Genomic DNA, 27957 nt, shown 5'->3' with positions numbered 1-27957 from the left:
TGTTTCCCTTCAACTTCGGACCTTAACTACTTGGGCTAGCTCATACGTCACTTCCGGAGATCAATGGCCTAACTATCCAAAAAACAGGAGCGGGTACGGCAAGGAAGATTCCTGTGCAGACGGGGCAGATATGGGTCGGAGGAGAGCGCCGGAGGCTGGGACCCTCGGTCGGGCTCTTATCCGCCAGCAAGTTCAGCGGAGCCGTAGCCATCGTCACACCGACTCCTGGGTAAGACCTTGTCATCTTTCCCAGTCTGTCTAGTTATGAGAGTCTGAAAGCTGCGAAGCTTGGGGTAAGAGGTCACAGGGAAATTTTCCAGAGGAAATGATGCCAAAATAGGGTTTCTAAGGATGAGTACAGTCGTCCCCCGTTAACCGCGGGGATCGGTTTGGGACCCCCCCAACTCCCCGCGGATACCACAATGCGCAAATGTTCAAGTCCCTTAGAGCCTACCAGGCAGATAAACAGGCCCTCCTTCTAGCAAGGCACAGGGCCCAGAGGTGGAGGCTAACGTGGTGATGAGGTTGCAGTGAGATCTTGAATGCCAGGATAAAAGTTTGGTCTTTGCCCTGTAAGCTATGGAAGCGTTTGGAAGTTTCTGCACAGGAAAGACATAAAAACGACTTTTCGTATTCATTTGTTCAAAGAATTGACCCTCCAAGAGCCGCTGGTTGGTTCCAGAAGTACAAAATAACTCAGATTCCTGCTTCACCCTGTTTATTCCCTAGTGGTTTCACTCAAAGATGAACAACTCATCTCCAAAGTTTGGCGGGCCTAATAGTTCCCTGGGCCTGGGAACGATCATAATTTTTAGGATCCTTGAAAAGCGGATGAAGTAGTTTGACTTGTTTGTCATTTTGACATTCATTCCCTCATGTATTTGAGAACTCACGAAGTTCTCTGTAAGAATCGGTGCAAAGTCAAAGGTGTCTCTAATTATCCATGTGCACTTTACACCATCTAACTTCCATCTGTGTAATCTGCAGAGTAAACAGCATACAGAGCTCATCAATATTCATCAGGTCAGAGTTACTCTGGACATTAGATTACCAGTAATTTTAATTGATTTTGAAGCAACCTGTTTTTAATGTACCCATTAGGAAGTAGTGGGAAGATTCGATTATGAATTCTAAAGAACTGGATTCTAATCCTTATGCTGATTTTTGCTGATTCTGTGGCCTTGGGCAAACCACCTAGCCTTTTAACCTTTAATTTTTTCATTTACTTGCCCCTGTACAGAGTGAAGAGCCTAGGATGGTGTTTATCTTATCAAACTGTGGGTTGTGTCTGGAAATCAGTTGAGTAACCCTCAACTAGCCAGGTTTTTCACCCTACAGAATAGAATTCAAGAAAATACCAGTCTGTGTGGCATGTAATAAAGTAACTTTGTTTCAGGATTCTTTTGTTTCCATTTTACTATACTGAATGGTACACAGTTGTATCACTAAGTTTCTCACAGCATTTGGGTCACTATGTGAAGTGTATTTCTTACTGTGGGTCTCCGTCAAAAAAATTTGACCTACAGTGGCTGCCAGGACCAGAGTATATGGTATATGGGTTCAGGTTCTTACCTCTACCACATATTGGCTTGCCACTATAGGCAAGTTGTTTTATCTAATTTAATCCTGTTTCCTCATCAGTAAAATAGAGATACAATAAAATTTACCTTAAAAGATTTTGAAAATAAAATGAGAAAATAAATGGAGAGTAACTATCCATCTGTAAGATGGATGAGAAAGTGAGGTAGGAAAGTGCTCATTTAAATGTTAACTGTTGTTAATATTGACTCTAAAGGGGCTGATACCACTCTCAAGACCATAGAATAGTTACTTGGGAGTTAGTTTGGATGTTAAGAACAGAAGAGAGCAGCTGTATTACCACCTTGTGTTTTATTCATAGTTGCACACAAGTGAACTCAATGATGGCTATGATTGGGGTCGTCTTAATCTTCAGTCCGTGACTGAACAGAGCTCCCTGGATGACTTCCTTGCCACTGCAGAACTTGCAGGAACAGAGTTTGTAGCTGGTAAGTTGTTGCTGAGTGCCTACAGCACATTTGTGTCTTTGCTGACTGTATACAAATAAGTCTGCTCGGACATGTTTTGCCAATCCTACCAAACTCATAAAGGAGCTGTCTTTAATCCAAAGGCAGATATCCCAGAAGCAGTGTAGGAAGGTCAAGATGAACTCAACTGGGAGGTACAGAATGTGCCACAGGTTTCAAATTCAGCTCTAAAAAACACTTCAGGTTATCCATCATCATATCAAATTCAAGAACCTCAGTCTCTCATAAGGAAAGAGACCAGTCAACATTACAGTGGACAATACCAGCATTTTCCAGAAAATGTTTTCTGATACCATGGTTAGAAGCAAAATCCTGGGCCTGCTGCTGTAACGTAGGCAATTTGAATTGTATTTTAAAGCACTTGTTAACACATTATAGTGAATTTTTCCATGCATGTAATTTGTTTTAGTCACTGCTTTCCCTTTTTCTGTTTTTGTTTTTTCTAAGCACTTAGAAAACTACCTGGCACAGAGACAGCATTATAAACTACCATTTCTATTGCTCTTCTCTTACTATAAGTATTATTATGTTGTTTAGCAAATTCATTCATTTGTTCAAAATGCTTTTATTGAGCCCTAGCTACTCTCAGGTATTGTACTGGCTCCTGAAAATATGGTGTTGACTAAGACAAATTTTGTTTCTGCAGAATTTTGTCTAAGGTGCTATAAAAGAATTCTGTAGCAGAGATTAGGGTCATAAAAGATGGAGTTGGTGTTCATTTCTATCTGAAGGAAAACTAGGGCCAGTCAGGGCAAGCTTTACCCTGGGACTGAGTCTTAAAAGATGAGTAGATGTTAGCAGGACAGGTGAGATGACACAGGACATTATACACAGGCAGGCAGAGCACTTCAAGCTAAGATCTGAGCAGCAGTCTACTTTGTTCAGAAAACGGACTGAGTGAACTGATGATGATTATAATTTTTGTGACTTTCTGTTTGATTAAAAACAAAATCCCACCCAACAAAACAAAACAAAACAAAAATAATAATGTGCAAATAAAATAATGTGCAAAAAGAAAAAAGAAAATGGTTAGGAGCTTCGCCCTGTTGGTGCTTAAAGTACATGGGGACAGGATGTGATGCACAAACACTAGGGAGGAGGGCCAGGGCCAGGAGAGAATAAGGGCTTGAAAGGAGTCTTTAGAGGGATGTAAGCAAGTAGGAAACATTTTTTGAAAGATCACTGATGGATTTTGAGGAAGAAAGAGTACTTAGGAAACTATTGCTTTAGTACAGCAAAAGAATCAGGCTAGAACTGAAATAGTAGTAGTAGAAGAATGGAGAAAAGAATAGGAACAAGATTTTTAGTGAGCTAGAATAAACCAGACTTTATAGAGGGGGTGGAGTAAGTGAAGAGTGAGGAGTGTCTTTTTGCATTTTAATGAGGACCCCTAAATAGCTTCAGGATGGGGGTTGGTCTTGTGAGCAATGTAAGGATAATTAGAAGGTTGGAATTTTTAGCCCCACTGGGGAGAGGAGAGGAGCTGGAGATTAATCACTAATGACCAATGACTTGAGCAGTCATACCTACATAATGAAGTTCCCATAAGCCTTTCAAAATTCGGTAAGAATTCCTCATTGAAATTAATTTCATGCCTTTTTCCCTTTTCCTTAATAATGTAGAAGTGATAGAATTTTATCTCAACTCTCTATGGCCTTCAGACAGCACTTGTCTCCTGGACACACAGGGACAGGGATTTAACCTGGAGGCTACAAGTTTCAGCTGTGAGCCCCTCAGATTGCAGGCAAAATTGTACGTCTGTGTGTGTGTACATAGTGCGTTTTGAATCAGATTAGGTCCATGGTTTTTAAGCCAGTTCTCACATGGATCCCTGACCTTGCAAAGGAGAGCAAAACAATGAGAAATGCTAAGTGTTCACTGGGAACTCTTTACCTTTAAAAGATGGCACAGGCCGTACTCACTTCTTATGTTCAGCAAGTAAGAGGAAGATGTGATATTGTGATATAATAAGAAATACATTTATATTTGGTCTTCATCTCTGGTTCCTTGATACAAGAGCTTCTAAAACCCTTGTAATTTCTTGAGTGGTAGGGGTGAGAGGAGTGTCTTTTGTTGTTCATAATAAGCCACAGAAACCACCCCTGGGATTTGAGGGTTGGGACTTTCAGAAACTCCTCCCTCAACCACTGGGGAGCGGAGTCATCCTGGAGATTGAGTTAATCACCAGGGGCCAATGATTTAATCTATGGGGCCTCCATAAAAATACATTCAGAGATTTGGCATCTGAAGTGGGGAAGTCACTTGATAATTAGTGTCAGAATAGAATTGAATTGTAGGACACCCAGTTGATGTCTGGAGAGTTGGAGAACTGGTTGTTGGTGTGGGAAAACCCACACATTCGGTCAGAAGTTTTGGTAGTAAAAACAGTTCAGAGACGGGTGGCTGCATTATTGTGTGATTACCTCCAGCAGAACTCAGCATCGTTACTGAAATGAGAACGAGAATGGATAGTTGGCTCGGTGCAGTGGGCTAAGGAATTTGATGTTTGGTCGGAGAGTGGTGGAGTGGATGGACCATATGGTTTTAGCCAAATAGGGAAAGAAGTGAAGCTACAAGCTGGGTGGTACACTGGGAGAAGAGGAAAGAATCAAGGGGCTGGAGACGTTTACAGAGGTTGGCCCAAGCAAAGTGGGAACACTGGGTGGGAGATCACCATTGGAAGGAGGAATTAATGTGAAAGAATTATCCAGTATGGGGCTAAAGGGATGTGTATTCTGACTGTTGGTTGAGGATGACATGAATGAGAATGGTGACTGAACTGGCTGTACTCTAGGTCAGGGGTCCCCAACCTAGGTACCAGTCCACGGCCTGTTAGGAACCGGGCCGCACAGCAGGAGGTGAACGGTGGGCCAGCGAGCTAAGCTTCATCTGCCGCTCCCCATGGCTCGCATTACTGCCTGAAGCATCCCACCCCACCCCCCGCCAGTCCGTGGAAGAATTGTCTTCCATGAAACTGGTCCCTGGTGCCAGAAAGGCTGGGGACTGCTGCTCTAGGTGACTGGACCGTGCAGTATTGGTGGTCCAATGAGGGTAGCAGATTGCGGTCTTTGCTTAAAGGTTAAGAGGAACATTGCTGAAGATGTCCTGTTATCCTTGGATAGGACCTCCCCTTGGCATTTTGGTAAGAAGCTTAGCTGGCTTCTCAGGTGCTTATCTCAGTGGAGTCATCTGCCCAGGAGACCAGGTGGCCATGTGTGGTACAGTAGAGGGGCCTGGAGCAACTTGAGGGGGATAGAGCCCTAGAGCAGAGGTCTCTGGTTCATACATAGACTGGGTGTTTTTTTATTCCTTTGAATTCTTATATAGCTTAATTGTGGATGTTCATAAATATTTCATATAAATTATAGCTGTGTAGTAATTTACCAGTTCTAACTGGAGTGAGTCTCCTTGCTGAATCTTTGCTTCCCCCCCTCACTCCCATTGGCTTACAATTATTCTCCACTTGTAAAATGAGGAGATTGGTTGTAATGAATGTTTACAATCCCTTCCCACTCTTATTGCTTCTGTTTCCATGAAAGGCATTTAGCATGTGGAGTTTTATAAAATCAGTACTTGAAAAAGTGGTTGACCTTTTGAAAGTTTTAGTAAAGATCTGTTCTTGTATTCTTTTTTGTGGAGTGGCTAGAAAACTTCCTTTAGAAATTATAATTAATTCAAGGCTAGGGGAATCTATCTAAATCGAGAAAGCTTAAATTCTGTTTTAGGTTCTCCTATTTTTAGTTTTCTAAGTAATGACCAACATTCACTCTCTATACTTCCTCTTAAATAACAGTACTTTTGTTTTCCTACAGAGAAGCTTAATATTAAATTTGTGCCTCCTGAGGCTAGAACTGGACTACTGTCTTTTGAGGAGAACCAGAGAATTAAGAAACTCCATGAAGAAAACAAACAGTTCTTGTGTATCCCAAGGAGGTGAGTTGAATAAAGATATAGGACATTAAAAGGCGTAACAAGGCAACTAAATATAAAATTTTTTATTTGGTGTTCACGTTTTTCTGCTTTCTTTTCTCAGCTGCTCTTATTAAATCCCAGTCTCCTATATTATTTTGGTAACTCATGTGGAATTTTTTTTTCCTTTATGATTGTTGCAGACCAAAGTGGGACCAAAACACTAGTGCAGAAGAACTCAAACAGGCAGAGAAAGATAACTTTCTAGAATGGAGACGTCAACTTGTCCGGTGAGTGTTAGTCTACAGGAAGATTTGCCTTGAAATTCTGAGTTAGGCATTTTAGTGTGCTTGCATTGCTATTTGCATTTTGAAGGCTTTGTTCTTTTAAAAGGGAAATGGTAGATTTCATCTTATAAGTGCAAATTGGTGTGTGTGCAAACCGCATTGCTTTGTGCACGTGTGTCCTTGCACCAAGATGGTGAGTTGATTGCTCCATTCCTGGCCTTTTCTCCTTTTCATACCCTTCTCTAGCCATTAGTAACCCCGGAGTTGATCACTGCTCTCTGGAGCATTCTTCCAAGAAGAGATGTCTGGGGGAAATGTCACTTTGTGTGTTAAATAAACTTTCAGGGCTTAAAAAGCTTAAGTATAAAATTTGCATTTGATTTGCATATTGACTCAGCAGAAAGTATATAAAAATCATTTGACAGTTAATAGTTGTGTACTTATTTTTTTTAATGCAGTGAATTTGGGTGTTATACTACTTGAGCCCTACTATTGTAATCTGGCAGAGGTATAAACTTCTCATTCTAAAATCAGGTTGGAAGAGGAACAAAACCTGATATTGACTCCATTTGAAAGAAATTTGGATTTTTGGCGCCAGCTCTGGAGGGTGATTGAAAGAAGGTAGGTTACCGTTTTCTTTTTGTGTAAGGAGTATGTGGTGGTGGCGGTATATTAGATTGGGAAGTTATATATGTTTGTGAGCCCAGGGAGGGGCTGAGGGGACAGGATCAAATTAGGTACAGTGCTACTGAGAATTATTATAAAACCTGAAAGTAGGGTACTATATTTCTTTTTAAATATAAGGGGTTTTTGTTATTAGATAAACACATTGATAAACTTGCAAGAGTGGTGACTATTTTCTGTAAGATGAGTTCTGAAGCACCTGTAGTTATTTCAGCAAATGTATATGAGTTCCTACCGGTAAAACAGAAAATATGGCTGGGAAAGGGGTGTCTGCTTGCAAAGAGCAAATATGTTATGGGGGAGGCCAAGCAAAGGGCCAAGCACCAGGGGCACACAGATGGATGAAACGCGATCGTTGCACTAAGGTATTAGTAAAATAAAAACTGGAGTGTGATTCCTATTGTATTAGAGAGAGGGTAGTGGGCTGAGTCAGAGCAGAGGAAGGAGCAGTTAGTAGTATTGGGGGAAATTAAGGAGTGATTTGTTTTAATTGGACTTTGAAAAGAAGAGAATGCCTTTGATAAGTTGAGACTGGGAGATTTTTTAAGTCTTTTCCATATCCTGATAGCTAAAAGGTTTTTATTTTTGTCAAAGAGTGGATGAATTATTTATAAGGATTCCATAAATAAACCTTTTTTTTTAACATCTTTATTGGAGTATAATTGCTTTACAATGGTGTGTTAGTTTCTGCTTATAACAAAGTGAATCAGTTATACATATACACATATCCCTATATCTCCTCCCTCTTGCTTCTCCCTCCCACCCTCCCTATCCCACCCCTCTAGGTGGTCACAAGGCACCAAGCTGATCTCCCTGTGCTATGCGGCTGCTTTCCACTAGCTATCTGTTTTACATTTGGTGGTGTATATATGTCCATGCCACTCTCTCACTTTGTCCCAGCTTACCCTTCCCCCTCCCTGTGTCCTCAAGTCCATTCTCTAGTAGGTCTGCGTCTTTATTCCCATCCTGCCCCTAGGTTCTTCATGACCATTTTTTTTTTTTTTTTTTTAGATTCCATGTATGTGTATTAGCATACGGTATTTGTTTTTCTCTTTCTGAATTCACTCTGTATGACAGACTCTAGGTCCACCTCACTACAAACAACTCAATTTCGTTTCTTTTTATGGCTGAGTAATATTCCATTGTATATATGTGCCACATCTTCTTTATCCATTCGTCTGTTGATGGACACTTACGTGGCTTCCATGTCCTGGCTATTGTAAATAGAGCTGCAATGAACATTGTGGTACATGACTCTTTTTGAATTATGGTTTTCTCAGTGTATATGCCCAGTAGTGGGATTGCTGGGTCATATGGTAGTTCTATTTTTAGTTTTTTAAGGAACCTCCATACTGTTCTCCATAGTATCTGTATCAATTTACATTCTCACCAACAGTGCAAGAGGGTTCCCTTTTCTCCACACCCTCTCCAGCATTTATTGTTTGTAGATGTTTTGATGATGACCATTCTGACCGGTGTGAGATGATACCTCATTGTAGTTTTGATTTGCATTTCTCTAATGATTAGTGATGTTGAGCATCCTATCATGTGCTTGTTGGCAATCTGTATATCTTCTTTGGAGAAATGTCTTTTTAGGTCTTCTGCCCATTTTTGGATTGGGTTGTTTGTTTTTTTGATATTGAGCTGCATGAGCAGCTTGTAAATTTTGGAGATCATAAATGAACCTTATATTTGAAATGATGCTTTTAACAAGGAGCCCTTAGGATGTGGGTTTGTTTGTTTAGTCCATAGAATATACCCAATAAGAACATTAGGAAACAGGGTGCTTTAACTGGGATTCTCAGGAAAGAATATTAGCACATTTAGCACCATTACTGAGAAAAAGGACTTGGATTAAATTTGTAGAAGTTATTTACATTTCTTTTTAGAGTGATGAAAATGATCTGGAATTAGATAGTGGTGATGGTTGCACCACTTGTGAATATACGAAAAACCACTGAGCTGTACATTTTTTAAAAGATGGAACTTATGATATGTGAATTATCTCTCTCTCTCTTTTTTTTAAGTCACTTATATACTCCCCTCCACCCACCGCCCGCATCTTGCTCCCTCAGGGGCAGAGAAGGCTGTTGGCCTGGGATGTGAGGAGGCCAGAGTAGCTAGGCAAATCTCTAAGCCTGAAGAAAAGGGAAGCTTGCTCCTGATCGCGGGCTTGAATGAGGCTTGGGAAGACCCAGTATGGTTCTCCCAGGGAACAGAGTGAGCTAATTTCTCCATCAGGGCCTCATTAGCATTTGGGATGTATACTGCTGAAAATGTCTGTTTTCTTATTTCCAAAGATAAATGGTAACAATGTGAAATATTGAAACCTCACCCTTAAGGGAATGCCCCCATTTGCACGCTTATAGTTTACTATTTAATTCTAGATTTTCTCCTACTTCCTTTATTGTCTGTCTTCCCTCTGCATTCTTTTTTTTTTTTCCTACTTATTCTGGTTTCTGACTTTTATGTAAGAGGCCTTCCTCCAGTGTCAAATGATGTTTGTTGTCTGTTCATATTTAAGAACAAAGCATTACAAAGCTGATTGACAGGATTTTGTTTGGGTGGAATTTGCCCACTGGTGAACTTCACTGTACAGTAGCTGAGCAGGGATCGGTTTTATTTTACAGTATCTATGGGTGTTTTCCCTAGGATCGGTCAGTTTCTTAAAGGGGAGGACTATCTCCTGCCAGGAGCAGGGCTAAAGGTGGTGGTGTAATACAAGGGAGCTGGGCATTTCCATCGTTTGGGGTGTAGACTTATGTTTAATCCTCCTTTCTTCAGTATAGCACCTCTTTCCCACCTTCTCCTGTGCTTGAGGTCCCAGTTCAGGAGCCTCTCAGGTTCATTTTCTCCACGGGGGCTGTGGGGTGACGTGTGGCTGCCTGGCTGAATGGAACAGGGGCGTGGACCTAATTGCTCCCTGCTGAGAATGATTTCAGTCCTATACCTCACTCTTGCCATGAGAGCTAGACGTGATGCTTCTAATCCTGAGCTTTCTCGGAGCTCTGGGGCATGAACAGGCTCACTTCTCATTGGGCTGACATTTCTTAGTTGCTGTTCTTTCTTTCTCTTTGTTCTGAGTTCCAGTCTTTGCTTTCATGTTTTGCAGGCTTTGAGAGGGAACAGAGGTAGCCATATGTGTTCTTCCAGGTTCAGCAACAGCAAGGCCCTTCCCTTGCTTTTCATGCCCCTAAATAAGCAATTTGTTTCCCCAGAGTGAGCCTGTACTATTGAAACTTCTAGCTTCTATTGCATTACAGCATTACTTGCTCTTTTACTTTTCTGTGATATTTCTCTGTGTTTTTACAAGAGAGAACATGTTCCTGACTCAGGGAATATAGTTTATATCGCACAGAAGTGGATCTGAGTCACATAGAAACATCAATAAAGTGACTACTGCTGTGTCTTTTAATAGGAAATATTTATTGATATGTTCTGTACAGCAGATGTCTCCTGTTTGGTAACAGGCTAGCTACGCCACCTGCCTCTTTAATTTCAAGAGTAGTTATCAGAAAAGATTTGATGTATAATATGTCATTGAAATGGCGGAAACTGCCGAGGCATGGAGGGCAGAACGCCGTATTCCAGGAAGACAAGGCGCTTCCATTGTGTTGCATCAGCCTTCCAAGTACATAGCTGGCACTTTTCTAGGCATCCTAATTCAGCACACGAAGCAAGCTGCCTTAAACTTTTCTTCTTTTCTTACTGGTGTGTCTAAGCTGGTTATTCTTTCTACCTGTTTGGTAGGTAGACATAATGTGTGTGGACCTTGTAATTTTAGTTCATTAGGCTTTGTCCATTTTTTGCAGTCATTTTTGCATTTACTGTTAAATCCTCACAGTTGGAAAGTGGTAGATATTACCTTAAAGAAGGAAATACTAGGACCCACTTAACTAGAGAACTTAAAAGCAATTTGTCATAAATTAGCAGGTCTGTGAGTTTCTTTGACTCAAAAGATCATGCTGGAAATTTAACTCTTCTGAAGGAAAATGCACTTTGTCAAAAGCTCTGCCCTAAATGGTAACCTTGATTTAATACATCTCCTTCAGTTGCATAGGAGTTACCTGAGGAAAAGCTGACCAGATACGGATTTGTTTCCCTCCAGTGGCAGTCACAGCGGGCCCTTAAAGCAGCTTTCCTAGCCACAGGGTCTGAAGGGAGGGAGGATTCTGCCGGAGAAGTGCAGTATTTATTCTTACAGTGCTCAGCTGCTGTCGTCCCCACTACATTTGTGAGGGATTCGAGGGGCTTGCTGTCAGCCACGGAAAGTTTTCATATTGCTACATCATCTTTCATGTGATGGAAGGCGTTGGACTCATCATTCCTGCTTCATTATGGCGACTTAAGTTGATATTTTGCTGTTTTGTATTTTTGCCATTTAAACACATTCTTGGAACTGGTGGGTGATGATTTGCTACATGTACACATGTCAGCCCTAGGTTTAAATAAGATATAGCCTTTGACGGTGGCAGCTGTGAGCAGGTGATATATTAGGGGGGTTTTGAGGCCTTACTTAACACAAGTGTAAACTAGGCACCGAGTATACAGTAGACCTCACCTTGGATTGAAGTCTTCGGAATACTCTTTGATCTCTCCAGGAGAGTTTACTAGAAGATACAGGTAAAAGTTTTAACAATGAAACATCATCAGAGACTACAGGCTCTGGTCCAGAGTGCTTGCGTTCTCATTCCAGCTCCCTCACTTAGTAGCTGGTGACCTTGAACAAGCCACTTAGCTGTTCTAAACTTCAGTCTCTTCGTATATAAACTGGGGATAATTGCACCTTAAAAAGTTAAATATACCAGTGCTTAATATGTCGAAAGTGTTTGCTACTATTTCCTTTCACTTCACAGTGATTGGTGTATCTCACATTTGTTTTTCAGTGATATCGTGGTCCAGATAGTAGATGCTCGAAATCCACTCCTATTTAGGTGTGAGGATTTGGTAAGTAAAATGTGACATGATTCGAACTTTAAGTCCTTGGGCAGCAGTGGGAGGACAGCATCACCGATAGCAGTGAGCCTAGGCAGGCCTTTGCACCCTCCTCTAGCTTTGTTTAATCTGGCCTCCTGCTCCTCCCAAGGTCAGGAGTTTGCATTTGGGGACTGTTTAGAGAGGTGTTTTCTTCAAACAGTTGTTTCCATCTGCAGGAAGGCACAAACACTTGAACTTCCTACTTTTAGTTTCGAAGCTACTTTGTTAATAGGCATTTGCCAGTGTTTCTCATTTTTTAAGAGACTCTAGTTGAAATAGCATTTTGCTTACTTTAGCATATGCCTAGTCCCTTCACTTACCCATCCCACTAAGCTTTCTCTTCTCACACCGTACTTATTACCTCCTGTGGTATTTTACAAATGAACTAAGTTTGTAAAACACCACAGGGGGTAATCATTAAGGTGTGAGGATCACAAGAAATAATGTGGTACAGGCTTTCAATTAATAAGACACTGAACACACATGAAGTATTCCTATTTTTGTTTGAGGACCAGAGTAGGAATAGTACTGATTATTTTAAAAGCCACTGGTGAATAACAATCTTAATGGGGAAACTCTTATTAATTCAGCTTTCATACTTCTGGTCTGTTTCCTAATGGAGAGCTATGCTTGGGAATTAATTTAATCACTGGGTCTTGTTTTCCTTTTAGCCTTCAAAAATATTTTTTTATATTAATAGGTAAGATTATTATTAGCTGTCGTCGCTTGGCTTGAAGATAGTCCCTGCTGGCCGACAAATCTAGTTATACAGTTCTTTAACTTTGCTTAAAAGAAAGAATTCAAGATTATTAAAGAGAGGAACTATATAATTTAAAGAAATAAGAACCTGTTTTACTTAAACTGGGCAGGAAAGCATTTCTTTTTACCCTTTCCAGTTTCTCATGTGAAGAGTATTTTTTCTAAGTATAGATGACCTAACTTCTTTTCAGAGCTTGCTGAAAGGATCCATAGAATGTATCACGATTAAAAATCTTTAAATTAGGAATGATTTAAAACTGGGGGCGGTAAAAACTTTTAGTCATAGCTGGGGATCTTCAGTATAATTAGCCTAATTTTCCCCCTTTTGGAGAAATATCTAAATATCTTTATCTTGCATAGGAATGTTATGTGAAAACAGTTGATGACAACAAGGAGAATGTTATTCTAATAAATAAGGCTGACTTGATGACTGCCGAGCAGCGGAGTGCCTGGGCCGAGTTCTTCGAAAAGGAAAATGTGAAGGTCATTTTCTGGTCGGCTTTGTCTGAAGCCATTCAACTGATTGATGACTCTAAGGTAACCTGGGGGACTTTTTCAGGTTGGGTTTCAAGGAGGAGGATTTTGGCTTCTGTTAAGTGTGCTCTGTTTTTGTTTGTTTGTTTGTTTGTTTATTGTTGATGTGTGGGGTTTTATTTGTTTCTTTTTTCCCTAAGTGCTGAGATAGTCGGGTGATCTGTAGAAAAGTAAGCCACAAGGTTGCTTTCTCTGGTTTTTAAATAGTCTGCTATCCCAGGGGTCTATGATGCACACTGATAGTAGCTATAATTTTTAATTTTTAAAAATTTTAGGCAGAAAATTGTATAGGAAGTTTCATACTGCCCTTGTATGTAATTGCTTTTAAGAGAAGTCGGAACAAAAATCAGATACAACTGAATGTAGTAACTTCTCTGGACTTGATTAGACTCTCTTTTGACTTTGTTTTGAAAACAAAGAAATGAAGTAGTCCTAAATTAAGATACACCATGTTATTTTCTGTATCTTTTAGTCCACTTTTTACAGAAACAGTTTAGGAGTTATTTTCTAGTAAAAATTAATGGTAACCAACTATGAAAAGAAATTAGTAATAGAATCTTAGAGCTGGAAGAGACTTAAAGTCATATCTTTTCCTATCCACCTCCTTTCCTCTCGCCTCTATTTATCAACTACTTGCTGACTGGTTAGGGTGCTATGAATACAACACCCTCCCTTGGTGAGCTCACAAGTTAGTGAGCTCTAACTCTGTGAAGGAGTTCTTCCCTTCACCTCCCTGGCAGTCACATGCTGTCTCTGTGACTCCTTTAAATGGCAGACACCAGGTGTCTCATTCCTTTTTATCTCCAAGGTTAGAAAGTTGTTTAGTCCAGTGAAGCTAAGTCAGCTTCCCTACCTTTGATCTGAGGCCTCTTCCTCTCTCCCCGTGTTCCCTCTTCTGCAGAAGAGACGTTGTCTGCTTTCCTGCTCCTTATATTGACATGACCTCCAGAGCACTCCTCACCCTGAGCGCCTGTCTGCCTGTGTCAGACGCCTAAAGTGGGTGGCAGCTGGTTGAGTACAGTATTCCAGGTGTGGTTTGCCCAGGACATGTACTCTTGTTTCTTGTGATCAGGATACTCCCAGTAATTAAGAGTTTTTGTTAATTCACCCCCTTTCAAAGGAGCTTATGCTCTTGGCTCATTGAACCTGTGAACAGCCACATCCCTCACATGTTTAAAAGACAAGACTTACTAAGCAGATCTCATCCTGTCTTTACACGTGGGAAAAGGTTTTCATTTTGGTTTTAGCTCAGCTTAGGATCATGCTGTTCCTCTTAAATATTAGTGATTTGGGAACAAGGTAGAATTCATTTTGCATGTGTCATTTGCTTTTCTCTTCTTCCAGCTTTGAGTCATCTGCAGCTTTTGTATTGGCCCTTCTATATATTCTTTCTGGTCATTGATAACGCTGTTGAGTAGACCGGAGCCAAGGATAGAGCTCTGTGAACTTTTGTGGACTTAATAAGCGCTCAGTACCAAGCATTTTAGTGTGATGCATACAGATGTATTTGAAAGGCTATAACAATAGTTATTCTGTTATTACTGTTAATAAAAACTAACCCATAGAAAACTTATTCTTAGCCAGGCACTGCTATTCTGAGTACTTTATGTGTTTCATTTCATCTTTTGCATCTGTGGTATTCCCTGACCTATCAACAAAGGAGTAGATTGCAAAGGGAAGTGGGATTTGTTTGCACCATCTGTTCTCAGGGAACCGTTGTTGCCTCCCATTACTGTCAGGGGAGGAATTGTTTGGAGGAATTTCCTAACTTGAGGAATTGCTTCCCTGTCAGACTCTGGATTAACAGTGCATGATTTATGGAAGATATTCTTTCTTCCTTTTTAAAAGTTGAACCCTATTTATTCCTTCCAGTTCTTCTGAAATCTGTTATTCATGATTTTCCAAGTCAAGTAGCCAGCTACCATTGTGATATATCTAATCACATCTGTCATTTGAGTGTCAAACATGAACTTACTAAAAATAGATATTCACTGTTTTCTCACCTATCTGAAGTTTGGTTCTTTCTCTATGGTTGCTTAACCTTTCTTATTTTAAAAAAATAGGACATTTTTTTGAATTGAGTACTTTGGTTTTCTCTTGGCCATCTCTTAAATTGCACTGTGTTCCCCCAAAAGACGGACTTTTCTCTTCTTTCTCTCTATTTTTGATGTAACTACTGCAAAGTCCTTTTGTTGCCTTTATCATTTTTCCTGAACCAAAACTGCTCCTAGCCTTAGTTTTCCTAATGCACATTCATGCTCAGTTGACATTCTTGTGTCTGCAGAAGAGCACACAGTGACTTCTTTACATTTATTGCTCATTTATCATAGAAATTGCTTCCAATTCCATATTTCTTTTTGAGTTGCCAGGAATGACAATGAAATCATGCCTTTTTTCCCTGACATTTTTTTTTTAATATCTCTCTCCTAAAATGTAGGATGCCTGTTTAACTGAGTTCATCATGCCCTCTCCTGCGGTGGCTACTCATTGTAATGCTAGACTGTTTGGAAATGATAGGTTTCCATCACTTCTGAATCTGAATCAGTTCTCCCTTGTTGATACTGCTTGGTAATACTATAAATCTGCCATATTTCTGCTTTGCTACCCATAGGAATTCAGAAGGATTAACACACCCGTGAATCGTAGATGACTTACCTTTCTCTTTCCAGAGGAAATCGTTGGTTGGTGAATAATTTCCATGTGCAGCGTTGAGTTTTGTTGCTCTCATACTTCACACACAGGGACCTATGCTCCATGGTGCTATGATTTATTAAAGGCAGTTATAAAAGAACAGCAGTTTCCTTAACTATGCAAACCAGTCTTGGAAAATGCAAATATACAGTGGAGCTCAGATTACAGATTATCTGCCCTTCTTGCTTTGTGCAGAGAAGAGAATGTTAAATGTTTCATCGTTCATGAGAAATGCTTTGTTTTATTCTACAGACCATTGCCAAAAAAAGTGTATTGCCGAGGAGTTCAGCTTGATACAGGTTTTTCTAAACCCTTGCTTTCTTTTAATAGGTAAAAGAGTTATCTACTAGAAAAGTAATACATGTTATTTGTAAAGAGTTCAAATAATACAAAACTGTGTAAAGTGAAGGTCCACCACTCCAGAGGACACCACTGTTGATAGTTTGGTTATATCCTCATGCTGTCTTCTCCCTCTGTTCACCTTTCTCTTTCTCCTTCGTAACTTTCCTTGTCCTGTGTTCATCTTAGGTAACCAACTCTGAATGTTGTTCACCAGAGTGAAGAGTGCAGTTGTTACACACTTCTGAACTTTGGTGGTTTCTGTTATTTCATCAGGAAGAAGTAAATGGAGACAGTGCAGAAGCCATCACAGCTGAGTTTGAAAACTCCAGTTGTGACGAAGCTGAAACTCTACACAAAGAGACTGAACATCTTTCAGTTAATGAAGTTGCCAGGAGTGATGAAGATGACAGTGAGTATGAGGACTGCTGGCAGGAGGAGGAGGACTGGCAGACGTGTTCGGAAGAGGGCAGCGGCCCCGACGAGCAGGCCTGCGGCCAGGATTGGAAGGAGCGCTGTACTGTGCGTTCTGAGGCGCAAGGAAGGAAGACCCCCCAGCAGAGGCAGATACACAATTTTAGCCACCTGGTATCAAAGCAGGAATTACTGGAGATCTTTAAACAGCTACACTCTGGAAAGAAGGTGAAGAATGGACAACTTACTGTTGGACTGGTAAGATGAAATATATCATAAAATTGTTCCGTGAGGGTCTGTATTCCCCATCCTTTGGTAGCTACACTGGTACTCTAGAGCTCAGGCCCTGGCGTCATAGGGAACATTGATGCCCTCTTGTTGCCCACGGGCATCCTGGGAGCAGACTGGGTGACAGGCAAAGCCCAACTCAAAGAATGAACTTTCTCAAGGCTTGTATTGGTTACACCACTGTTCATATTAATTATCTTCTACAGTCTCCCAGTTCATCCCTACCTGTCACGTCACTTACAAGAGATACTAGAATGAGAGCTTTCAGGGTTGTCTTCAGACTTCCAGTCCAATGTTCTTAGCTTTAGATAGGCTTTTTACATAGGGTAGGCTTTCGGCATCCTGTGATCCTTGCCAACTTATACTGTAAACATTCCTTCTGACACCCTTCTAGGTGGGCTACCCAAACGTTGGTAAGAGTTCAACAATCAACACCATCATGGGCAACAAGAAGGTGTCTGTGTCTGCCACGCCCGGTCACACCAAGCATTTTCAGGTATTTCTACAGCATCGGCCTCTGTATTTCCTTCTCCGCCAGTTCCTCCCTCTGGGTGTTTTCTGAAGTTCTTTGCCACTCGTGTGCTGCTGCCCTCCTTTCCCTTCCTTTGCTGTATGCCCAGCATAAACCTCTTACGTGTCTTTCAGACTCTCTATGTGGAACCTGGCCTCTGCTTATGTGACTGCCCAGGCCTGGTGATGCCGTCCTTTGTCTCTACCAAAGCTGAGATGATTTGCAGTGGAATCCTCCCGATTGACCAGATGAGAGATCACCTCCCACCTATATCACTAATATCCTCTATGCTGTGCCAAAATTTTGGTTGTTATGTGTATATTAGGGCTTAAGAAAAATCTGGGCAATAGACAGGGGAGGAAAAAATAATCACTCCTTACATAGTTGTAAGGATTAGAAACAAAGACTCGGTGCTTTATGTCTGAATTAGGGTCATCTCACAAATCTATAGTGTATTTACATAAAAATGTGTCATCTTTAAGGTCTGTTTTCAGAGATAATATTTTTAAAGGATACATTTGGAAGTGATCATTGTGCATAAGGCTTTGTTTAAAAGAGGGGAGAGGGGATTCCCTGGTGGCGCAGTGGTTGAGAGTCCGCCTGCCGATGCAGGGGACACGGGTTCGTGCTCCGGTCCGGGAAGATCCCACATGCCGCGGAGCAGCTGGGCCCGTGAGCCATGGCCGCTGAACCTGCGCGTCCGGAGCCTGTGCTCCGCAACAAGAAAGGCCACAACAGTGAGAGGCCCGTGTACCGCAAAAAAAAAAATAATAATAACACAAAATAAAAGAGGGAAGAAAAGTCTTTTAAATTAACGAATACTCGTACTTCTTCTTTGGAGAGGTGAAAAGTTTTTTTGTCACAGAGGTGCTGAAATACCATGTTCTTAGAAGACACCATGGGGAGGAGGAAGGGGTCAGTTCAAAGAAACGGATTCCTTGACAATCTTACATTTGCCAGAATATTCCAAGACATGTTTTAGAAGCTACGTATGGCATTGACATCATAAAACCTAGAGAAGATGAAGATCCCCAGCGACCTCCAACGTCAGAAGAGCTGTTGACGGCTTATGGATGTGAGTTGTGATTTATTTTAAAACATGAACAAAAAATAATAGTATAGCTACTAAGAGGAATACTCTGCAAAGGTACAAGTTCAGAAGTTTTCCTTAGCATTTGTCATGTCACCTTTCAGGCTTGATATTTTTGTTGTCCTGTTGGTCTTGCCCACTAGGTGGCCTCCAGGTAGCTGACTTGGTCCAGCAGTAAAGGAGGGAGAGCCGGCCACTGCCTGAGTGGTATTTTACTTCAGTGTTAAGTGCTTTTTAGAGTTAGAGAAGGAGCTGCTCTGTATCCTTTGCCTCTTCCCCAGATCTTCATCATAGAAATCAAGTGCCTGGGAGACACATCTTCCCAGGCTCTCTCAGGCCCTTTCCTATGGGAGGCCTAGGACCCAAGTGTAGACACAGGGCTTCTGATCTAAGGCTATGTTGGCTTTTTCCTTTTCTGCATGGGAATTATCTTTGTCTGTCATTTCTCCAATTCATTGTGATTTATTTACCTTAAACACAAGCTTTAAAGGTAATCTGGAAAGACGCGTATCTACCTAAAGAAAAAGCGGTGTTAAAAAAATTTCCATGCATGTGTGGCTTGCCTTGTAAGGAATTGCCCCCAGCCGGGAAGGAGTTCAGGTTATTTGAGTATTTACTGGCAGAGAAAGGTGATTTGATATAAACCACACTTATATGGTTAAAATCAGACCTTGAATTTACTTTAGTTGAGCGACTTTAAAGAGGATGAATACTAAGCACTTGTTGCAAGACTGCCATAGTCACAACATCATAGGACAAGAAGGGGCCTTAAAGATTCCCCCACCTCTCATCCCCCTTTTCTTAAGTAATCTGAAATCAGATTTTCCTAAGTAATCTGAAATCAGAGCATGAAATGACTTGCCCAAGGTGGTGTCTGGTCAGTGGCATAGCCTCAGTGAGAACCCAGATTTCCTAATCTAGACCTCTCCAGTGTGCTAACCTGAAAGATGGGGAAAGGTAGACTTTGCACTAAACTTTGCATCTGGTTTGATTTCCAGATAAAACTGAAAGAAATGTGAGTCTTTTAAGATTTTTCATCTGATTCTCTCTGATGAAATCAAAGAGAGTGAGGACAAAACCAGTTTGTAAAAACAGATGACTGAACATTCTTAAAATATTAGTGAAATTCAACATCTGTCCATATATTTGTTAGCCATTTTGTCTTCTGAGAATCACTTTTTTCTATGCATCATTTGTTTTTGTCGTAATGATTTGTAGGAGTTCTTTGCTACCTGTGCTGCAAATGTTTTTCCCAGTGTCTATTTATGGTTTTTTTAGCCCTGTAGAACTTAACGGCTTTAATAAACAATGTGGGGTTTTTTTGTTTTTTGGGGGCGTGTTTTTGGCTGCATTGGGTCTTTGCTGCTGCGCGCAGGCTTTTCTGTGGTTGAGGCGAGCGGGGGCTACTCTTCTTTGCAGTGCGCGGGCTTCTCGTTGCGGTGGCTTCTCTTGTGGAACACGGGCTCTAGGTGCATGGTCTTCAGTAGTTGCAGCGCGCGGGCTCAGTAGTTGTGGCTCGTGGGCTCTAGAGCGCAGGCTCAGTAGTTGTGGCGCACAGGCATAGTTGCTCTGCGGCATGTGGGATCTTCTGGGACCAGGGCTCAAACCCATGTACCCTGCATTGGCAGGTGGATTCTTAACCACTGTGCCACCAGGGAAGCCCAACAATGTTTTTCCTTCTTAGTTTTGTTGGGTTTCGTGTTTTACTTGGGAAAAACTATTTTACTGTAATCCTTTTTTTTTTTTAATCTTTAGATTTTTTTTTCCTTTTCCTAAATGTTTTTTTGTGTACGGTTCTAAGTATTGATACTTTCTTCTAAACTGAAGGAGCCAACATACAGCTAGTATGGGAGGGAACTGAGTTTTGAACCTGTCAGCCAAAGCTGTGTTCTCACCTGCTGTGCTCTGCTACTCCCTTCTAATTGAATTAGTATTAAAGGGATCTTCATTGCATGTTTGGGAAACTGAAAAAGGTGTAGACATATCATTAAATAAGAAAACTTGCTCTGTTGCTTTGGGGTTTGCTAATAATATTGACAACATAGCATTGTACAAGTAGCCTCCTTGAATCAATAATTAAAATCAGAGAGAGAGAAATGACTGGAGTAGAGAGAGGTTGAATGTGTCACAGCATGTTGCTAGGTGGTTGTCAGAAGATCAGATGTAACAATATAGTCTGTTCTCCTGGATTATCAGATGTTTTTGTAATGCTAACCAAAATATTTTCTACATTATTAATTGATTTGGTTTTTTTTAAGGTTAAGTAAGAATGCACAGTGTAATAACAGAAAAGGCTAGATTTCCATCACCTCAGTTGTCTTTGTTGTGATGTTTTCTAACTTAGGTTTTGCAAAATTCATTTCTCCTCACAGGTATGCGAGGATTCATGACAGCACATGGACAGCCAGACCAACCTCGATCTGCACGCTACATCCTGAAGGATTATGTCAATGTAAGTGAACCCTGCTTCTCGTTCCTCTGGAATAAGTAGGTCTTCTTTCTCCACAGCGTATGTTTAGGGTAATGGCAACCAGCTGGGTTATAAAGGAGATATCTTCTCATTGATATTGTGCCATAACTGGAATTATATTCTTGATCCAGGAGAGCTAGCATCATATAAATCATAGAAGTGACTGACATAATATGAAAGAGACGAAGATCTCTGAATACCTATTTGCAGTGAAGGTGATAAATTTATGTCTCCAGTTTTTCCATCTCCTCCAGCCCTTGGGTGTTTCTACTGCAGCTATATCACGGTATTCCTTGTAGTGTAGCTGTTTATATACCTGTCTTCCAACACTTGTCCAGTAAAAATAATAATCATAGCTAACATTTATTCAAAGCTAGCCCTGCTAGGAATAGTTCTAAATGTTTTACGTTTGTCGTCTCATTAAAAATATGTAAGGGGCTTCCCTGGTGGCGCAGTGGTTGAGAGTCCGCCTGCCGATGCAGGGGACACGGGTTCGTGCCCCGGTCCGGGAAGATCCCACATGCCGCAGAGCGGCTGGGCCCGTGAGCCCAGAGCCTGTGCTGTGCAACGGGAGAGGCCACAACAGTGAGAGGCCCGCGTACTGAAAAAAAAAAAAAAAAAAAAAGTAAGTCTGTGAGGTATTATTCTCCAATTACAAGTGAGGACATGCTAAGTTTTGGGTTTTCTTCATCAGTAAAATAGGAATTAATAGTACCTATCCCATGAGATTATTATGGGAAATAAATGAGAACAGTGTATATATGTGGAGACATACACACACACACACACGCACGCACGCACGCACACACGCACATCACTAAGCTCAGTGCCTGGCACTTAATTAGCCCCAATAGTTTTTATTTATTAAGCTACTTCTTTCTACAAAAAAGCATTCCAGGGGCTTAATTGGTTGTGAGGATTTCACTTTATTCCCTCCTCTTCTCAATACACCATCAGCGGAGCTTGGAGCATAGAAATAAAAGAGGGCAGCCATATTCTCTTTTTTTTTAATTCGGTAGGAAAACAGTTAATAGAATATTTGTATAGATGAATTATTCATTCATTTACCATTTGTAAAACTATGGAGGGTGGGGGAGATGAGTTAAAAACAACCACAGTTTTTAGAGTGTGTATGGTGGAAAGAGGAAACTTGGCACCCAGTGGACAACAGCAGCAGGCCCAGTGTCCCCATCAGTACAGCCACACTGTCCAACTACGTCCTGGCTTTTGTTTTGGAAAATATTCTCTTAAGTATAATCATATACATGTACTGAAGAGTACGGTAAACAAGGTGAAAGGGGGCACAGGGAAGATTTCGTTCTTGTGTGGGAGCTGTGGGAAGAGGTAGGCCTCTAGAGCACTAAGGATCATCATCAGGGTGTAAGTTGGGACTCTCCAGTTGCAGTGACCAAAACTCAGCTCAGCTGTCAAATGGCCGAAAGTTCCATCAGAGTGTGCACCGTGGAGAGGCCTCCTCTGTGGACTCTCACACAGATGGTCCTGAGGATGTGCTGTTACCATGCATGTTGTCTTTGCAGGGTAAACTCCTGTACTGTCATCCTCCTCCTGGAAGAGATCCTCTGACCTTTCAGTATCAACACCAGCGACTCCCAGAGAAAAAAGCGAATGGTGGGGAAATAAAAATGCAGCCACGCAGAAATAAAAAAGCAAATCAGATTGAAAATGTAGTGGACAAAACTTTTTTCCATCAGGTAAGTTTCAAAGTTTTTTTTTAACTTCTGATCCAGTACATTTTGTATAACAGCTTTATTGAAATAACATTCACATACCATAAAATGCACACTTCTAAAATATACGGTTCAGTAGGTTATAGGATATTTGCAGAGTTATGTAACCATCACCACTCACTCCGAAAAGAAACCCTGTACCCATTAGCATTCACTCTCCACTCCCCTCTTCCCCCCAGCCCCTGCCAACCGCTAAGCTACTTTCTCTATATAAAGATTTGTCTATTCTGGACATTTCATGTAAATGGAATCATATGCTCTGTGGTCCTTTGTGACTGGCTTCTTTAGCCTAATGGCTGCAAGGTTCACCCATGTATCAGTACTGTATTCCTTTTTACTGCCAAATAATATTCCATTGAATGGATAGACCACATTTTGTTTATGCATTTATCAGTTGTTGGACATTTGGGTTGTTTCCACTTTTTGTCTATTATGAATAATGCTGCTGTGAACATTCATGTGCAAGTGTTTGTGTGGACATATATTTCATTTCTCTTGGGTATATACATTAGGAGTGGGATTGCTGGGTCACGTGGAAACTCTAAGTTTAACAGTTGAGGTACTGCCGAACTTCCCAAAAGTGGCTGCACCATCTTACATCCCCAGCAGCGATGTATGAGGTTGCTAATTTCTCCACATCCTTGCTAAACTACAGAAAAGAAGTGATATTTAAGCTGGACTTTGAGGAACAAATAAAAATGTGTCAGTTGGAAGAAGCAGTGAGGGCCAGATTTCCAGGAGTAGCATGGGCCAGATAGAAGGAGTAGCATGAACAAAGGCAAAAAGATGTGAGACTGTGGATATTTTCAGTAAAGAGCCTATGTTGTAGGTGGCCTTGTGTGCCACTTGAGGGAATATGAACTTGATTCCCCAGGCCACAGGCGGCCATCAGAGATCTGTGAGGACAGGACTAGAGAGATACAGAATAGAGCACTCTGATAGAAATGTGCACACTGGATTTGAGGAGTCTTGCAGTGAAAGTGAAAGTTCAGTGAAAGCTGATGAACACCTGGGTTAGAGCAGTGGGGATGGAGAAGAGGGGGAAAGATGAACAGAGTTCTTGAGAGTGGAATCCACAGAGCTTAGTGCCTGGCTGTGTGTGATAGATAAGGAAGACAGAGTGTGCGCCATCTTCAGGGCTGGGCAGATTCTTATACCACTGGCCGAAATGAAGAATGGAGAGTCAGCTTCTAACTAACTCTGGGTTGCGGCCGGTTGAAGTTTGGTATCAAGATAGAGATTTCCAGAAAATAGCTGGTACTGAGCCTAGTTATAGATGTTGTTTGAAGCCGTGGACTAAACAAAGTTGAAGACAAAGAGAATGGAGTGAAGACAAAACACTGAGAAACTTATTTAAGGAATGGGGAGAGAAAGAGGACCAGTGAGAGATGGAAGTCCACTTTCTTGGAGTTCTCCATAAGCAATCCTGTGCATATCCTGTAAAGGAGACTGCTGACATCGCCAATAATATTTTCTCTTATTTCCTAGGAAAATTTGAGAGCTTTGACCAAAGGAGTCCAGGCTGTCATGGGCTACAAGCCTGGGAGTGGCCTGGTGACGGCAGCTACTGTGAGCAGGTCTGAGACGGGGGCTGGGAAGCCCTGGAAAAAACATGGCAACAGAAATAAAAAAGAGAAAAGTCGTAGACTCTATAAGCACCTGGATACGTGAACTTGGGCTGCAACAGAAGTAGCATCTGCACTGTGCATCTGTGGTGCTATAGGGTGGACCCTGCCCTTGTGATTCACACCCAACAGCTGATATCAAGACCGAGGGGCTCCTCAGAGCACCAACTCCAATTAACAGGGTCGTCTTGGAGCCCCAGAAACCTGTTCCTGTAGGAGGCTGAATCTGAGATGGGGGAATGAATGATGTATGTTTATTTGTGTAAACATATATACAGATGCATAGTAATTTGTAATCTGGGAATTTTTTGAAGAGATATTAAAATTAAATTGCCACATGGATTTTTTATTTGTTCGTGTAGCTACACTGCAATTTGGACATTTCACATTATTTAAACAATTTTAATCTGCTAAAACATGCTGGGATTTTAGATGGATTTTTGAGTACATTATGAGATTTGTGATTCTCCGTCTCACACACATGCCCAATACACACCCCTAATATGGCAGAAGGCATATCACGTCTTGGAATAGGGGCTAGCACGGGTGATTTTTAAAAGCCCTTGAAGAGCATAATCCTCTGTTGAAAGTCGCCGTGAGTCTCTTCCCCAGAGGGGAGCGTGGGTTTTTCTATAGCCAGACCCACAGCGAGTGAGGAAAGTGGCAGCTAAGCAGCTGGTTCTTGTTTTAGGTGTAGGGATCCTTGACGTCCTTAGCACTTAGGACCATCAGGAGTAGTTGACCAACAAGGGCAGTTGACCTTTTACAATCACCTTTGTAATACACTATGGCTGCTTCAGCCTCTCACTTCTTTACTTTTGTCTCTCTTTTTCTCTGAGCCTCATTAGTCCCTTAATTCAGATCCTTACCTTGTTCTGTGTCATAGATATATTTGGAAATCTAATGGAAGTTATAAATGCTTTCTCCAGAAAAATGCACATTCTCACCTACACAATTTTGCAAAATGTATCAGAACATTCACAGGTCCCCAAAGTTCATGAATTCACTGTTAAGAAGCCTTGCCTTGGGAATTCCCTGGTGGTCCAGTGGTTAGGACTCTGCTTTCACTGCCAAGGGCCTGGGTTCTATCCCTGGTGGGGGAACTAAGATCCCGCAAGCCATGAGGTGTGGCCAAAAAAAAAGGTGTTAAAAAAAATATTTTTTATTTAAAAAAAATTTTTTTTAAAAGAAGGCTTGCCTTTAACTGACCATAATGTATTTGGTATATTTGAAAATTGTCATATATGGGAAATTAAAAATTTTTGTTCATTAATAAGTATTCATTGACCAAATTTTAATTTTCATGAAGTCCAAATTTATCTTTTTTTGCTGTGGTTGCTTGTGCTTTTGGTATTATAATTAAGAAAGTATGGCAAATAAAAGGTTACTAAGATTTACTCCTGTGTTTTTTCCCAAGAGTTTTAGGGTTTTAGGTCTTAAATTTAGGTCTTTGGGCCAGAGTTGATTTTTGTATATGGTGTGAGGTAGGGGACAAGCCAACTTCATTCTTTTGCATGTGGATATCCAGTAGTCCCAACACCATTTGTTGAAAAGACTAGCCTTTCCCCATTGAATTATTTTGATACCCCTGTCAAAAGTCGAACGTAAATGTGAGGGCTTATTTCTTGATGTATGCCTTTGATATTTAACATTCATGGGTGTGTAACAATTGTGAAGAGTATCTGACTCAATTTCCTAGCATGTACTGCTGGTAAGAGATGATGTCTGTGCAGATGCCCCACCCACTCCACATCCCTTAGCCTAATTGGAGTTCGCCTGCAGCCCAATACACGGTTCCTGTGCAGGCTCACAGCTTTCCACAAGCCCTGTGTTTTCTGCTTTCCCACCTGAGGACTTTTCCTGCACCCCAGGAGCTTGCTCAGCCTGCACACAGGGCAGTCTAGAAGGGCTGGGGGCTCAACATTCCTGGGGTAACCCCCAACCAGTAAGGAATGGGGGCCAGTTGGTAAGCACCCCAGCTTCCCTTTCACCCAGTGTGTACATTCTACATGTTCTTCCTCAGTGGAACTGAGCCCCACTTGCCCACGGCTAAAACCGTCTCATGAACTCACCTTACCTTTTCTCCCTTCCCGGTCTCACTCTCCTCTTCCTCATTTCTGCTTCACGGAAGTACCACCCAGATAAACTAACTGAACCTAAGTCTTTGCTTACAGTCTGAGGAACCCAAACTAGGACACCACGAAGAGGGAATTTCTAGTTTCACCTTTGCTTCTGCCCAGAACATGTCTCGTTAAGCGTCCTCGCAATTTTTATTTTTAAGTATTCTCACCCTTGTTTTACAGGTTAGTACTTAAATTTACGAAGTGCAGTCATTATCACACTATCAAATTTTTTGTTTCGAAATGTTTTTCCAATATTTAATTACAAGGACTATGCCACCCTTTTCAAGTAGAACCTGCTATACATCTGTCATCTGTTTACTTTTCAGGACATTAGTAGGAAGTGTGGTTTCTCTCAAGAAACCAATAGCAGCATATGTTTTCTTGGTGGGGAACCAGGAAAAATTTGGCAGCAAGCCAGAAATCTACTTAACTCCGACCTTGTTTTAGCAGCCTTTTCCCATCTTCGGTCTTTGTGGAGAAGTGAGGAAAATCGTTTTAAATTTCCACGCCTAACAACCATTTGTCGTCTGTTGTGTTCAACGTACTGTAAACCAGGTGAAGGCGAGAGGCCCTACAGAAAGGAAAAATGGTGCTTTCAAAAGTTTCCAGTATAGGGACTTCCCTGGTGGTCCAGTGGTTAAGAATCCGCCTTCCAATGCAGGGGACACAGGTTCGATCCCTGTTCGGGGAACGAAGATCCCACATGCATGCCGCAGCTAAGCTTGCGTGCTCTAGGGCCCATGCGCTGCAACGATGCGGCCAAATAAATATATTTTTTAAAAAGTCTCCAGTATAAAGAGGAAACAATAACCATTCTGAGCAATTTAAAAACAAAAGGCATTATGTTAGCAAAAAGTAGACCCTCAATAAAATTTTTAAATGTTTTATTGAAGTGCAATACGTATACAGAAAGTGCACAATCATAAGTGTACAGATAGCTGAATTTCCACAAGCAACACACTGACGCAGCCAGCACCCTGATGCAGGCACAGAGCATGACCAGCACACACCTAACCGCTGTTCTAACCTTTCCGCCTCCCTTTATATTATATAGAAACAGAATCAACGGTGTGTACCCTTACGTATCTCACTTTTTTAATCAGGGTTTGTGAGATTCGTCCATATTCTCACGTGTAATCGTAAATCGTTCATTCTCATTGCCAAATAGTATTCTATGGTGTGAATATATCACAATTTATCAGTTTTATTATTGGTGGGCTTGTAGAGGTTTCTCAGGTTTGGGTTTTTTTTAATTTTTCAATTAATAAACTTTATTATTTAGACCAGTTTTAGGCTCACAGCAAAATTATGCAGAAAGTACAGAGAGTTCCCATTTATCCCCAGTCCCCCCACACACAGAGCCTCCCCTACTGTCAACATCCCATACCACAGTGGCTCGTTCGTTACAATGGATGAAGCTACAGTAACACATCCTTATCACC

At 41.3% G+C, this 27957-nt stretch overlaps 1 protein-coding gene across 1 annotated transcript; it reads left to right on the top strand.

The window, feature by feature from the left end:
- The first annotated feature begins 73 nt into the window (after window positions 1-73).
- LSG1 (large 60S subunit nuclear export GTPase 1) lies at window positions 74-25701 on the top strand. The gene is made up of 14 exons (XM_082655633.1): window positions 74-229; window positions 1901-2027; window positions 5879-5999; window positions 6179-6265; window positions 6797-6883; window positions 11833-11893; window positions 13043-13219; window positions 16523-16918; window positions 17343-17444; window positions 17594-17739; window positions 18413-18534; window positions 20922-21001; window positions 22558-22731; window positions 24256-25701. The coding sequence occupies exons 1-14, from the start codon at window positions 131-133 to the stop codon at window positions 24436-24438; spliced, it is 1962 nt and encodes a 653-aa protein (XP_082511759.1). The 5' UTR covers window positions 74-130; the 3' UTR covers window positions 24439-25701.
- Window positions 25702-27957: the final 2256 nt, after the last annotated feature.

Source organism: Grampus griseus (assembly GCF_964374135.1).
Source record: "Grampus griseus genome assembly, chromosome: 5".
NCBI lineage: Eukaryota > Metazoa > Chordata > Mammalia > Artiodactyla > Delphinidae > Grampus > Grampus griseus.
This window is presented reverse-complemented; position numbering and strand designations above follow the sequence as displayed.

What these genes read in the sequence shown, in the direction of transcription:
- LSG1 (XM_082655633.1), top strand. Translation starts at nt 131, where the DNA reads ATGGGTCGGAGGAGAGCGCCGGAGGCTGGGACCCTCGGTCGGGCTCTT. An exon ending in TGGAGACGTCAACTTGTCCG is followed by an intron (nt 6,266 to 6,796) that starts GTGAGTGTTAGT and finishes TTCTAAAATCAG; the next exon opens with GTTGGAAGAGGAACAAAACC. An exon ending in AACTGATTGATGACTCTAAG is followed by an intron (nt 13,220 to 16,522) that starts GTAACCTGGGGG and finishes TTATTTCATCAG; the next exon opens with GAAGAAGTAAATGGAGACAG.